This window comes from Saccopteryx leptura, chromosome 1 (genome assembly GCF_036850995.1).
Source record: "Saccopteryx leptura isolate mSacLep1 chromosome 1, mSacLep1_pri_phased_curated, whole genome shotgun sequence".
In the NCBI taxonomy this organism is placed as follows: domain Eukaryota; kingdom Metazoa; phylum Chordata; class Mammalia; order Chiroptera; family Emballonuridae; genus Saccopteryx; species Saccopteryx leptura.
The window spans coordinates 133378893-133392823 of NC_089503.1; the positions used below are offsets into that span (position 1 = coordinate 133378893).

Consider the following 13931-nt stretch of genomic DNA (forward strand, 5'->3'; position numbering starts at 1 on the left):
TAGGCTGGGTTAGGAGCCCAGGAGGGGGAGACTGCTCTGCCCTTGGCAGCTTGGAGGGGTCTCAGTGGCAGGGCCCTGGCCCATAGCGGGCTGAGTCTGAGAGAAGGCACTGTGAAGCCTGTCCCTAAGGTGTGACCTGCATCTCATCTGCTCCTGCCTGCTGCCCCTCTGTGGGGCTCCCCTTTGCTTTGGCGGATGATCACACAGGAAGAAGAGTGTGGGTAACAGAGAAGTTAGCACCTGAGTCTTTACCTGTGACTTTGTGACATTGAGCATTGTGGTCGTGCGCTTCCTTTGTGTGCATGTGCACCTGTGGGCATGCAAGTGTATGTTCCTGTGTATCTGAAGACACAGTGCTGTGTGTATGCATGTCATATGTTCCTGCACACTCCTTTCTACTGGATGTTGGGGACACGTCCAGGAATGATACACACCCAGTTCCCATTCTGCTGGCATCTCTGAAGTGTGAGGATATTCTCCTACCCTCCTCAACCCATGACCAACATGGCCACACATGGCCCCCAAAGCCACCAAACCTCTAGTCCTCTGTCCAGGTCATACATGTTGCTGGAAAATTGCTTTATTTCAGTTCATTTTTGGCCGTGTCCATTGAGGTCAGTGTGACCCTCTAGTTGGATGTTGCTGTGACCTCACCATCTTTCATCTCAGATGCCCCTGAGCCCTCCCCGTTAATGGCCTGGCCCCTCCCTCCATCCATCCCTCCTCCTCCGAGCACAGAGTCAATGAACAGGCTTTTTTCTTTGTGCCTCCAGAGCTTGTGACTTCATGTCACCACTTTGCTTGTGGAAACGTTGTTTGGTGTGTCTCCATCACAGTGAGGTATCCCCAACTCCCCAGCCTGACATACAGTCCTGACAACCACCTGAGGCAGATGGGAAGCTGTCACTACCAGTCGCCATGGAGCCACGGGCCAGCTCTCCTGGGGTCGACTCATTCCCACCAAGCAGGAGGTTGGATGGGATGGCCTCGCTGGGGCAGGGTGGAGGTGGAACCGCAAGTGGCCCTCTAGGGACAACCATTAGGACCTAGTCACAGGGCCCAGGAGTCAGGGACTCAGTCTTCCCAGTCTCATTGGAAGAGGTCGACCATTTCAGATTTCTTACAGGCAGGCCAGAGCCCCAACGACACAATAGCAGAGGATATGTCATTCTGCTGGACTCTGCATTTCCTGTGAGCCGATGCCTCTCAAGGCCCAGGGTCAGAGGAGGGCGTGGGGCCACTCATTGAAGGAAGAGGTGAATGCAGGTAAAGAGGAGGAGCTGGGGCAGGGCTGGGATGAGGCCCAGCATGGACCCTCCGTTCAGTCCCCTGGGGTGGTCCTCCAGGCCTTTGTAAACCCAGTGTGTCCAGGAGAGACAGAGGGGCTAATGCAGGATCTGACGAACCCCAACAGCTGTGTCTGTTGGGGAATCTACAGAAGGGCTGGGAAGAGGGTGATAACTGGCCTGTCCAGGGGCAGGTCACCCCACTAGGGAGTGTGACAGGTTTCCAGGGTCTCACACCCTTGGCACCAGCCCAGGCATGCAGTGTGTCGGGGCAGGTGTGGGCGATTCTTTTTCTCACCCTCAGTTCCTTCTGCCGTAAGTTGCCTTTAAGCTCCTGCATTCAAGCGTGTGCACCCATGTGCGTGCAGGAGCTCATAGTACACGCACATACACACAGTCATGCCTGTGCACACATATGCACATGAGCTCACAGTATAAATCTGCACACACATGCACAATACATATACAAGCACATAGGTAGAACTCAGGCTGGCCACACCCTTGCAGGAGGGGTGGTGGCAAGTGTGGTGGTGACCCATTCAGAGATCAAGTACCCTGGACAGGCCCAGAGACCCTGTGTGCAGGAGGCATGAGAACCCCACCACCCACATGGGGGGTGCTGGCATCACAGGAGTGAGTGGGCCCCAGGAAGGACCCTGATGCTCCCCATGCTTGTCCTGGGAGGCAGGAAATCAGCTGCTCAGACCCTTAGGGGCCAAGGTGTGGCCTCCAGCTCCTGAGCACAAAGGGCTCCACATTGCAGAGCTTAGGGCTGTTCAGGGTCCCCTACTGTCTCTGCCTCAGCTCACTATAGGGGTGACATGGAATGGGGAACAGGTAGCTGTGGCCCCAGCCCAGTGAGAGGTGGTGGTCACTACACAGTGAAGACCAGCCTATGGTGGCTGCGTGGGCCCTTAGAAGGGAGCAGGTGGGGCCCCCTTACCTGGCTGGCTTGCTGGACACCACGGGGCTGTGGTATGAGGGACTCACTCTCTTGACTCTGGGATGGGAAAGGTAGACAGTGCCCTGGGCAGCATCGCAGGATCCTGCAGGGCGGGCGTGGAACCTCAAAGTTGCTGACTTGGTGGAGAAGAGCAGCTCTTTCTGTTTGGGGGCGGTTGCCAGGGCTCCGGGCGGTGACGCCAGCCAGGGTATCTGCAGCCTTTGTTTAGGTCCTGTCACCATGGCAGTGCCTGTTTGTTTTGATGTTACTATGTGTTAAATTTGAAACAAATTTCTTGCAGCTCTATATCAGGTCTGATTGAAGACTATTGTTACCTAGACAAAAACTCCAGTATCCTCCATGCCCCAAAGGACAGACGACGGTCAGTCTGATGTATTAATTAATTAGGACCTCCTATGCATAAGCAGGAGTGTTACTCAGCCCCATTCAGGGGGCTGTGGATGGCAACATCCCCTTCTGTCCTGCCTGCATGTGTCAGCAGGTGTGGGGTCAGGCACTGGGATCCCTACCCAGCAGGTGGAGAGGCCAGACCAAGGGGGCAGAGGCAGGCAGGGGTCTCTGCTGTAGCTTCTCCTGACCCACGCACATGCCTGTCTGGTGGGTGCTGTGTGCTCACAGAGAAAACAGCCTGTTTCCCTTCACAACAGTGCAAGGAGACAGCTCACCCTGTGTTTGGTGTCTGGGTCCCAGGTTAGAAGTTAGCAGGTAGGTGGGGCTCCCTGTCACCAAAGACCTGGAAAACTGCTCCATTTTTGCCATTCGTGCTATAGTCACAGCCAGGACACAAGGGAATTGTCTGAAGCCCTGCAGAAGCTCAGCACAGAAGTGCAGGCCTGGAGCCCAGATGCCATCTAGCGCCTGTCCAGTGGCTGGAGCAGGCTGAGCCTATAGTAGGAGCCCCAGCAAAGCACAATTGTGGGGTGGGGGTGCCACGGAGGGGCTGGTAGAGTGGGCAGAGCTCTGAGTGTGAAGTGATGTCTGAGAAACAGCACCCGTGACACAGTGACCGGTGTGTGAGCAGGTAGTGTCTGCTCAGTGCCCTGAGACTCCCCCAACCCTGCTTTACTGCTGGGCCTGAGGGCTGACATGGCATGCTCCTGGGGGCCTTTCCTGACCCCCTCCCTGCACTGGGCCTTTCCTGACCCCAGCCTCTCCCTCCAGGCTGGGGGCGAGGTTGGGGCATTTGGGTGGGTGCGCCCAGCCCCCTGCTGTGCTTTCAGGTTGGTGTTGGGGTCCTCCAGGGTCAGGTGGCCATGGTGGGAGTGCCCCTCTGTGGCGCCCTCACGTAACCACCGACGGCAGTGCAGGGCGTCCAGTGGCTTCCACCCTGAGCCTCTCCTGCCCCACCCCGCCCAGGGTGAGTCCAGCCCCAGACGCCCCTGTCCCCATGACCCATGTCACCCCAGGCCTGCACCAGGCAAACACAGTTAGGGTTAGGAGGAACATTAAGGGTGGTTTTTCCCCTACTTTGGGAAAGTAACTGAATGTGGGGGTGGGTGTCACGGCGGCCTCTTCAGGCAGGTCATGGCCGTTGGCAACCAGACCTGTGATTCAAGTGGCTGTTAGCATGTCTGATCTACTGCAGCTGGGTCTGCACCCTTGGCTCTGTGCCCCAGGGCTCAGGCAGGCGGAGCCGGTCTGCCAAGGGGGCGGCCCGGAGCAGGGGCGAGGGCGAGGGCGAGTGTCTGCCAAGAGCGCCTCCTGGTGGAGCCCTCCACGGGGACCAAGAAACCTTCCAGGCAGGGTTCCCCCAGAGGTGCGTCCCCACCAGACACAGCGCCCCCAGGAGTCCCCCACCCCCACTGGCCCAGGGGATGATGGGAAGGTCATGGAAGCTCCCGGCTCTCTGTCAGTGCCTTAGGGCTCTCCTTTGACACCTCACTTCCTTCCCACAGCAGTGTCCTAGCTGCCAGGCTGCTGCTCTCTGGACAGGTCACTAGGTCCCAGCAGCTGGTGGTCAGGGAACCTGGGAGAACCCATACCTTCTCCAACACCCTGTCTGTCCCCACTGGATCCAGTAGGCTGGACACTGCCTCTCAGCAATGGGCCCCTGGGAGTGTGCAGTTTGCCCTGATTCCCTGGGAAGGAGGGGTCTGGGGAGGGGTTTCACGGTGCTCCGTGCTGGGATCCGTTGGCCAAAGTCTGGGAGCCTTTGTGATGTTGGCCCTGAAGGCACACAGGTCTGGGTCTGTCCTTAGAGGGCTGGGCTGGCCTCTGGTGTCCCTGGGTGACCTTCAGGAACAGCCGGTTCAGCCTCTTTGCTTGCCCGGACTTGGTCCAGGAGGCCCAGGGGACGCCAGGGGCCTTGTGTGAGCATGACCCCGTCACTGCTGGGCTGGTGTTCCAGCAAACAACAGCCTTCTGAGCAGGGGGCTGGTGGGGAGACACAGGGCTTGGTGTGGGGACACCGCCATTGTGTGCACTCTTGAGAACAGGCTCACTCTGTGTGGAGAGCAGCGTAATGTGATCACGTCTCTGGGGAAGGGACTGGCATTGTCACTCTAGAACTCACCAGGGACTCTCTCAGCAGGAGGGCCCCGAGTCCCCTGGGAGGGTTCCGAGACCCACCCATCGGTCACAGTGGAGACACTGGGGCACACCTGGCCCAGCCAGGTGGGGCGGGAAAGTCAGGGCCCTGGGCCTGTGCATTCACCCCAATCTGAATGTGCCCTTTGACAGGAGCCCCTGTGGGCAGTCCCCCCACCCCTGGCCCGAATGACTCATACTGGTGGTGCCTGGTGCCACAGTGCCCAAAGAGGGCTGCATGCTCTAGTGGCCGGTCACCGGGCTGGCCATCAGGCCTGATGTCTACATGCCAGCCCAGGCAGGCCATGAATAGGAGACAGGAGTGCCTGTGACAGCCCAGGACAAACAGGCCTCCTCTGGGTCCTGGAGGTTACCCACCCAGCAGAGTGGAGAGGAAGAAAAGAGGCTGTGTTTACACTATCCCGGGTATCCCAAGCTGGGGGGCAGCTGCCTAGAATGGCCCTCAGTGCCCACAGACCTCAGTGAGTTTGTGGGTGGTGAGTCTGAGAGCTGTGAGAGGCAGAACCCACAACCAAACACCGTGGGTCTGATGAAGCCCTAGTCCAGCCTGTTACCCAGCCCCTGCCCTGTGGTCCTTGTCGGTAACGCCCTCAGGACAGGAGGCTCTGAGTGTGCGGAGGGCCCTGCTCCCCATCCCGCCTTCCCAATGGCCTGAGAGGTGAGGTAGGGCTGCAACTTCCAATCAGCTCTCTCCTGACCATGGGTGTGTCAGTTGGTGTGTCCTGTGTCTTCAGACATTTGCAACATGGAACAGTGCTTGCTGTGAATATGCCAAGACATGCCTGTCCATCCACTGCTGAGGATCAGGGGGCTGTTTCTGGGTTTTGGTGACTTAGGAGCAGTACTATGAGTAGAGCAGCGATAACATGTGAGCCCAAGTTTTCATTTTTCGAGTGGGAACCCAGGAGTGGGGTCTCGGGGTCATGTCACAGGTAACCTGTAAGAAACTGCCAAACTGCCTTCCACAGAGGATGCCACACTGTGTCCCCACTGGCTGTGCCTGAGCCCCTGCAGCCCTGCATCTTTTCAGCACAGGGAATGTCATCGTATTCATCTGGTCACTCGGTCCATCCTGTATGAGCAGTCTCCCTGAGAACTAACCATATGCAGACTCTCCACACGGCTCATTGGCCACCCACAGATTTTATTTTATTTATTTATTTTTAGAGAGAGGAGGGGAGCAGAGACAGATTCCTGCATATGCTCCAACTGGGATCTACCCAGCAAGCCCACTAGGGGGTGATGCTCTATCCATCTGTGTGGCATTGACCTGTTGCTTGGCAACCAAGCCTTTTTTTTTTTTTTTAGCACCTGAGGGGGAGGCCATGGAGTGAACCTCAGCACCTGGGGCCAACTTGCTCCAGTCGAGTCATGGCTGCAGGAGGGGAGGAGAAGAAAGGGAGAGGAAAAGGAGGAAGGGTGGAGAAGCAGATGTGTGCTTCTCCTGTGTGTCCTAACTAGGAATCGAACCCAGGACTTCCACACACCGGGCCAGTGTTCTATCACTGAGTCAACCGGCCAGGGCCTGCCATGCACAGATTTTTGGCAAAGTGTCTGGTTCAGATATTTTGTTCAATTTTTTACATTGGATTTCTTCTTTTTGTTGAGTTTTAAGAGTTCTTCATCTGTCTCCAATACAATACTTAAATGTGTTTTGTATTTTCTTACAGTCTGTGGTTTGTCCTTTGCATTACAATGTCTTTCTAAGAAAATGGTTTAAAAAATTTTTAAGTCCAAGTCATCCCCTTTTTTTTAATGGACTGTTTCCTGGTGTCATTTCTAAGACCTCATTGTCTAACCTAGTCATAAATATTTTTCTTAGGTGTTCTTCCAGAAGTTTTGTTTTAGGTTTCATAATAAATTTAGGACTGACCATTCTGAGTTAACTTTTGTACACAGTACAAGGCACAGATCGAAGCTCATTACTTACATGTGGATGGCCAGTTATTACAGCTCCATTTGTTGAAAAGATGATCCTTGCTCCACTGACTGCCTTTAGTTTTATTGAGAACATTTTTGCCATTTTAAACTGGGGAAGATCTAGTCAAAATGGCAAAAATGTTTTTTAGTTAAATTATAAAAGGTGAAAAGCCAGTTTAGAGTCTTTTGAAACGATCTGACCTCCCTGGGGGAACCCTGTGCTGTCATGGGATGGATCAGTGGCGCTACACGCAGCCCGCTGCCCGGCCCTGTGGCCCACCGCACTGCTCATGCGGACCGGCCCTGGTCAGACCCGTGCGGCTTCTTGGCAGGGTGCCGTGGGGTCCCAGGTGGTGGGCCTAATGTGTCGGCCCTGGTCCCACCTTGCTGGGTATCCTGGGGAGGTGCCCCCTCTTGTCCCAATGTGGTTACCAGGACATAGACCATCTGCGGTGCTCCAGGCAGGACCAAGTTTTGTTATTTTTTTGTGACAGAGTCAGAGAGAGGGACAGATAGGGACAGACAGGCAGGAAGGGAGAGAGATGAGAAATATCAATTCTTCATTACAGCTCCTTAGTCTTCTTAGTTGTTCAATGATTGCTTTCTCATATGTGCCTTGACCAGGGGGCTACAACAGAGCGAGTGAGCCCTTGCTCAAGCCAGCGAACTTGGGCTCAAGCCAGTGACCATGGGGTCGTGTCTATGATCCCATGCTCAAGCCAGCAACCCCACACTCAAGCTGGTGAGCTCCCGCTCAAGCCAGCAACCTTGGGGTTTCGAACCTGGGTCCTCCATTTCCCAGTCCAATGCTCTATCCACTGCACCACTGCCTAGTCAGGCAGGACCAAGTTCTCTTACCTGTGATTTGGATCCAACAGGCTTCTCACCCTAACTTTTCTTCAAACGTCCTTCCCTGAGTGGAGGCCACACACATGCTCCATTTAGAACCAGACAACGGCTTTGTTTGAATGTCCAGTTGTTCGTAAAGGATGTGCTTCCTTTAAGCTTTTTTCCAAGACAATTTATATTTGCTACTGTTGCCGATGGCAACTGACTGTGGGTGTAAACACTGCATGGGGAGAGGCATGTTCTGTTTTAACGTTAGACTTGCTTTCTGGTGTGGGAAAGAGGCAGAGTGAGAGGTCTCCGGGCAGGGCTGGAGTCCCCTAATATCAGTGAGTTCCTAGGCAGGGCGAGGGCCCTCCGAGGTCAGTGGGTCCCCAGGTAAGGCTAGAGTCCCCCAGTGTCATCAGGCCCCGTGAGGCAGGTGGCCAGTGCCCCTGAATACTCTCTCCCGCAGAGGGAAGTCCTGCCGGACCATCACGTTCGAGCAGTTCAAGGAGGCACTGGAGGAGCTCTCCAAGAAGAGATTCAAGGACAAGAGCAGCGAGGAGGCTGTGCGGGAGGTGCACAGGCTCATAGAGGGCAAGGCCCCCATCATCTCAGGGGTGACGGTGAGTGGCACTTGAGAAACCAAGGGTAGGTGGGCCCCTTGGGAAGTGGGGCCCATGAGGTCTAGGGAACAGATGGCAGTGTCCTAAAAAGGGGGTGGGAGCCTTAATCCCCCAGGTGTAGGCTGACCCAGGTTACCTCCCCGAGTCCAGAGCTGAGAGTGGATTCAGGAGTCTTTAGTGTCCCTTGTGCATGGGCTCAGTCCCTTTGGTGAGAATCTCCCCTCTGGCCCCATGACACATCCATTCCTCTTCCTGTGGTTTGGCTGTAGTAACCCCTCTCCTTGCTTTCCTGCAGAAAGCCATCTCCTCGCCCACTGTGTCACGGCTCACAGACACAACCAAGTTCACAGGCTCCCACAAGGAGCGCTTCGACCCGTCGGGCAGGGGCAAGGGCAAAGCCGGCCGTGTGGACCTGGTGGATGAGTCGGGCTACGTGTCAGGCTATAAGCACGCGGGTACCTACGACCAGAAGGTGCAAGGGGGCAAGTAGCCAGTCCCCGGGGGACAGGGCCTTCCTCAGTTACTGGCCCCGTATCACCTCACACTTCTTTACATTCCTGGGCTCACTGGGGCAGAACTCTGATGCCAGGGCAGGGTGGCTGTGGGTAACCTCCAGGCCTCCCTCCTGCCTAGGGCCCTGGCGCACTCCTCTCCTACCCCAGCTGTGGTACCTGAACTCACTGGCCTTTCTCTAATGCACCTGCCTTGTCCCATGTTGGGAAGTCAACAAATGGTCATTTCCAAAGTGTCTCCTGGATCCAGACCACATAGGCCACCTGGTTTGCAAGCGAAATAGGTGTTTTAAAGGAGTGGGTGGGACAGACTCCGTCAGAGGTGATGCTGACCTCCTGACCAGCAGACCCCTCCCAGGAGCCACGAGGGCAATATGCACTGATGCACTAACCAGCGGCACTAGTGAGATGAAGAGAACCTTGAGCAGGACACAGTGGCATCTGCGGGGGTTCCATGCAGGTATGCGACACACCAGTGCAAGCTTGCACACGCACACACGTGCTCTTACACACAAACTTGTGCATTCACTCACGGACACATATGCTTACACATGCTCATGCATACACACATACACCCACACACACATGCCTATGGACCAGGTCTGTGCTAAGGGCGGTCATGAACGCAAAGGCTGGTGTGCAAAGGAAGGTGAGCCAATGAAAGTGCTCCTCAGGAGACCAAAGGAAAGTGATCGGAAGTGTGAAGTTAGAAGTTTTTAAAATGGGAACTAAGGATGGGTCATTTTATGTTGCTCTTTAAAGAAAAGAAGAAACAAGAAGAAACTGTTTATTGTCACAATGGGTCAGGGAAGATTCAGAATATCTTGTTTCTGTGACTCTCTCTCCCTGCTGTCCCTGCGTCTCCAGATCTCAAGACCCTGCTGGCCCCGAGGCAGGTGTGTGATGGGGCATCTCCTGCCTGTCCCCACCCTGAAACGGGGCCTCGAGGCTGTGAGTCAATGTGGCTACTCCCTCTCTGTTCACAGTTCAGCATAAAGCTCTGTGGCTCCATCCTCTGCAGTTAATTTCCACCTCTCCGGACTCTCCCAACCTGAGTGCAGGAAACCACACAACCAAACCAGGCCAGGGAGGGCCCCCTCCAAGGCCCACAGCATTTGCTGGGGTTGAGGGAGTTTTCACGGTGGCCACAGAGCTGGTCCTGGGAAAAGCCCACGGCAGCCCCAGGAAAATGCTTCCTGGGGCCCAGCTGCTACAGCGACTGTCTGCTCTGCAGACACACCTCTTCCCGACACACAGCCCGGTCTGACAAGGCAGCCGAAGCACAGATAAGCACTGCGTGGCACATCGCTGGCTCGGGACAAGCACTGCGTGGCACCCCGCTGGCTTGGGGCCGCTCTCCCAGCTGATGCGGCCTCTCGCACACGGGCCTCCCCTCACCACCCAGGGTGGCCTGGACTCACGGATGGAGGTGGCCTCCACAGGCAGCTTCACTCTGAGGTTCTGGGAGCTCACAGTGTGTGGCATTAGAACCCAGGAGATGACAGAATGCAGGCTCCAGGGGTCACTTTTAGGGCTAATCTCACTATTGTCTTGAAAGTTTCTAAGCTGCTAGGCTAGACCACTCCACAACGGGGAAACAGAGGACCAAGGGCTGGGGCAAAGGCAGGCAGAGCATCAAACCCCCACCCTATGCCTCTCTCCTCCCACCCAGCTGGACGTCTGTGGGAAACCCAAAGACAAAAGTAAGCTGTGGGAAACGCGTGTGACACCCTGAACATGCAACGTGTCCCAAGCGGTGGTGAGGTTTTCATCAGCGGTCACAGAATGGGGCTGCTCCCTGGGCCTGGAGGCAAGGCCCACTACCAGAGGCCGTGGGTCTCCTGCTCTGAGGCAGCTTCTCCTGCCCATGAGCAGCCCAGTCCCCATCCTCAGACCCGGAAACCAGCAGGACCTCGACCACCACAGCATGCATGCTGGTGAGGGCAGAGGAACAGGGTCTGCAGGTCACAGTCCATAGAGATGTCACCTGGGTTTGCCATGAACGCAGGCCCTTCTAAGCCCTTGCTTGCCTGCCGGACCCTGGAGAGAGGTGAACGACACCAGGATGTGGCCTCCTGTCCCAGAGCATTGTCTTCAGCCAAGAACGACCTCCACACAAAGGTCCCAAGCACAGCTGAGGTCCAGGCTGCAGGAGCACAGTGGGAAAGTAGGGTCTAAGCAAAGGAAACAGCATGAGTGCCTGTCCCCGGGGACCCTGCCACAGCACGCTCAGCTAGCAGCTTTCTCCCACGACGCCCACCCCAGAACTGAAGCCCCCGTCTACCCGTGAGGCAGGTCTCGGCCTTTGGAGCACTAATGCCATCCACCTCAGGCTGGTGGAGGTAAGCAACTTCACTAAGAAACTATTGGTCCACCTCTAAGGGAAATTTCAAAACGCTCTGCTAATCCTGATAGCAGCAGCTTCTCTTTTGGTTTAATGAATGAAATCAAGTGCACATACACAGCTGCTGCCCCTTGGTGGCCCTGCCTATCCCAGCCCAGGCAAGTTCGAGAGGGAACCCCATGCCCCAGGCCTGATGCCCCCATATGCCAGGGCTGGGAGCCTGGTCTACAGCACTGAGGTCCTGCTGATCACACAGGCACTGTGGTCTCCCTGTATCCCTAGGCACGCCAGGATGCATCAATCTTCAGTCAAAGTATAGCATCAAAAAACCCACCTTCCCATGTCAGAGGAGGAAGAAGGGGTAAAATTAAGTCATGAGGATTAGTAGTGACCCTTCTGTCCATTTAAAATGATCAGGTAAATGCATTAGTGCATCTGTGTGTCGCCTCTGAACATACTTTAGAGCCTGGACTCCAACTTCACTGCACAAAACATACACACGTGCATGTTCCTCCATCAGGCTCTGACCATTGTGAACACATAAGCAGAGTGTGTGTCTGTGCTGCATGTTTTTATGCAATGCCAGTCAGCTTCTACTAACCATGGTTAAATACAAATTAAATGTCTATCTGTGAACAAATGAACTGTATAGCAGGCACCCCAGGAGACAGGACGCACTCTGAGTGGAGGACACCCGGGAGACAGGACGCGCCCGAGGGGAGGACAGTGCTGACGGTGTCTGAACATCAGGAGAGAACAGTAGGAGGAGTGTGTTTGAGAACACTGATCATACCAGAATACTTATTTATTTCTATTTAATGCAACTAGGCAGTCATCAGGAGCAGAGTTAGCATTATCAAAACTGAAGTTCAAATTACATAATTTTAAAATATTATAGCAAGATATATATTTATACTGGAGTATTTTTACACCTTTAGTATTCTTGGGCTCGAGTTTTGAGACAGGTGGAAATTATAACAACATGCTGACCCATCCACAGAAGCATTCCACTGGCATCGCTCGCTGCCTGTGCTGCTTGCCCACACCCCCGTGGCTGAGAGCCCCAGGCTGTCTGAGCCCCTGAGGGGACAAAGAGACAGCGGCAGCAGGCAGAGGCTCACCCACCCGACACCCTGGGCCAGTACAAGCACCTGTTTCCGTGAAGAAAGTTCTAGTGGAAGAGGCCAAGCCTGTGAGCTTAGGTACTGTCCGTGGCTGCGCAGCGACATTGGCGGTGGGAGTTGACACAGATGCCATGGCCCATGGAGCCTAAAATACTCACCATCCAGCCCTTCATGGGGGAGCCCCTCAAGGACCCATTTGGGCTTATTTCCTCCTGGGTATTTATACACAAGCTGGCTACTTTCCTGTCCTGCTGCACACGCCACATGGGGATACCCTGTTGTCACCTGTTCAATACAGTATAGGTCGACAATTTAGCTATAATGTGAAATTATCAATAGGTTAAAATGTCCTTAAAATACTGACCCTGAATAGTTTCCTTACACTGATTTACTACCAGACGCTTTGTGAAATCTGGTGGTCCAGGGGCCTGGCCGTTGTCTGTGGGCATGTAGAAACCGTGGCCGGGGGTGGGGGTGGGGTGGGCAGTGGTCACTGTGCTTGGAGATACTTTAGTTAACTCTCTCTCTCTCCCTTTAGACTTTTGAAAAACCAAACCAAGCCAAACAAAGGAAACCCGCACAACTTAAAAGAAACTTGAAAGGGATCATATACTACTAGTTTGTACTAAGTTTTTTCAGGAAAGGTAAATAAATTTATATATACATGCAATATATTTTTACACCATCTTATTAATGTTAGGGAGTACTGAGTGTATCACTTTACCAGAGTGATGGGTACAGTAATGTCAATGTCATGGGTGTTCTGACTCAGAAAGTCTAAGCTGCACTCAGCAGGAACGTCCTTGGGGCTGGAGGGACCCTGCTTTCCCTCCCATGGAGTGTGAGGCTCAGAGGCACCTGTTGGGTCGCTGTCAAGGCCTGGCCTACAAACCTTAAGGGAAACAGCTCATGTCTGTCTGCACATAGCTCCTTATGTGTTCGCTGTTGTTAACATTGTGTGTCAAAGTGATAAATAAAGTGTTAAATTGTGGATCTCTTATCCTCAAAGTGCACTATCTGTATGAGCAGTCACATGGGAACCAACATCTAACATGGGACAAGCCCTGGGAGGGGTCAGGGGAGGGAGTGCAGAGCTGAGAGCCTCCTGTCCCTCACCCAACAGAGCCTTTCACTTCCCCATTTAGACAGGCCACCACAGACCCGACCCCTTAAGAAGGCAGACTGACCAGCTGCTATGTCCGAGGCCTGGTTTCATTCTAGTGCAGCCCTGGACAGGAAGGGGTCTAGATCCAGGCAGATGGGATACAAACTACATTACAAACAACACAGTATCCCCAACAAAAACACTGTCACCAGATAACTGCCAACCTGAAATCTCAGCCCAGAGAATAATTTTCAAAAATAAAGATAAAATAAAGGCATTTTAGACTATAAGAGGGGAAGGCCCACCAGGAAACATGAATAGTAATTTTAAATGCAGAGGGAAAGTGATCGTAGATGGAATGTCTGAGATGTGAGGAAGGAAAGTGAAGTCAGTAAGTAGTAAACTACAAATACATAGTGACTACAGAAACACTTTCTGTGGGATTACCAATATTTCATTAAAATGATTGAAAAGCATCACATGTGAACCAGAAAGGGTGCTTAGGGAACCACATGCTCATGTCTGCTGGGAGATACCAGAGGCAGACAGAAGGGCTGATTAAATAAACATAAACAGAGAAGACAAGATGGCGATGGAGTAGGCGGACGTACCAACTTCTACCTCCAAGAACCAAAGTGGATTATAAACTAATTTTAAGAACCATCATTTGGAAAA

General features: G+C 53.9%; 1 protein-coding gene across 1 annotated transcript in view; it reads left to right on the top strand.

Annotated features, from left to right (window-relative positions):
• The window catches only part of TPPP (tubulin polymerization promoting protein), a 34264-nt gene extending 21120 nt beyond the window's left edge, over window positions 1-13144 (top strand). The window contains exons 3-4 of the mRNA XM_066375149.1: window positions 8018-8171; window positions 8467-13144. Coding sequence (XP_066231246.1) covers window positions 8018-8171; window positions 8467-8661 — 349 coding nt within the window. The 3' untranslated portion in view covers window positions 8662-13144. The remainder of the gene's footprint in view (window positions 1-8017; window positions 8172-8466) is intronic.
• The last annotated feature ends 787 nt before the right edge of the window (window positions 13145-13931 follow it).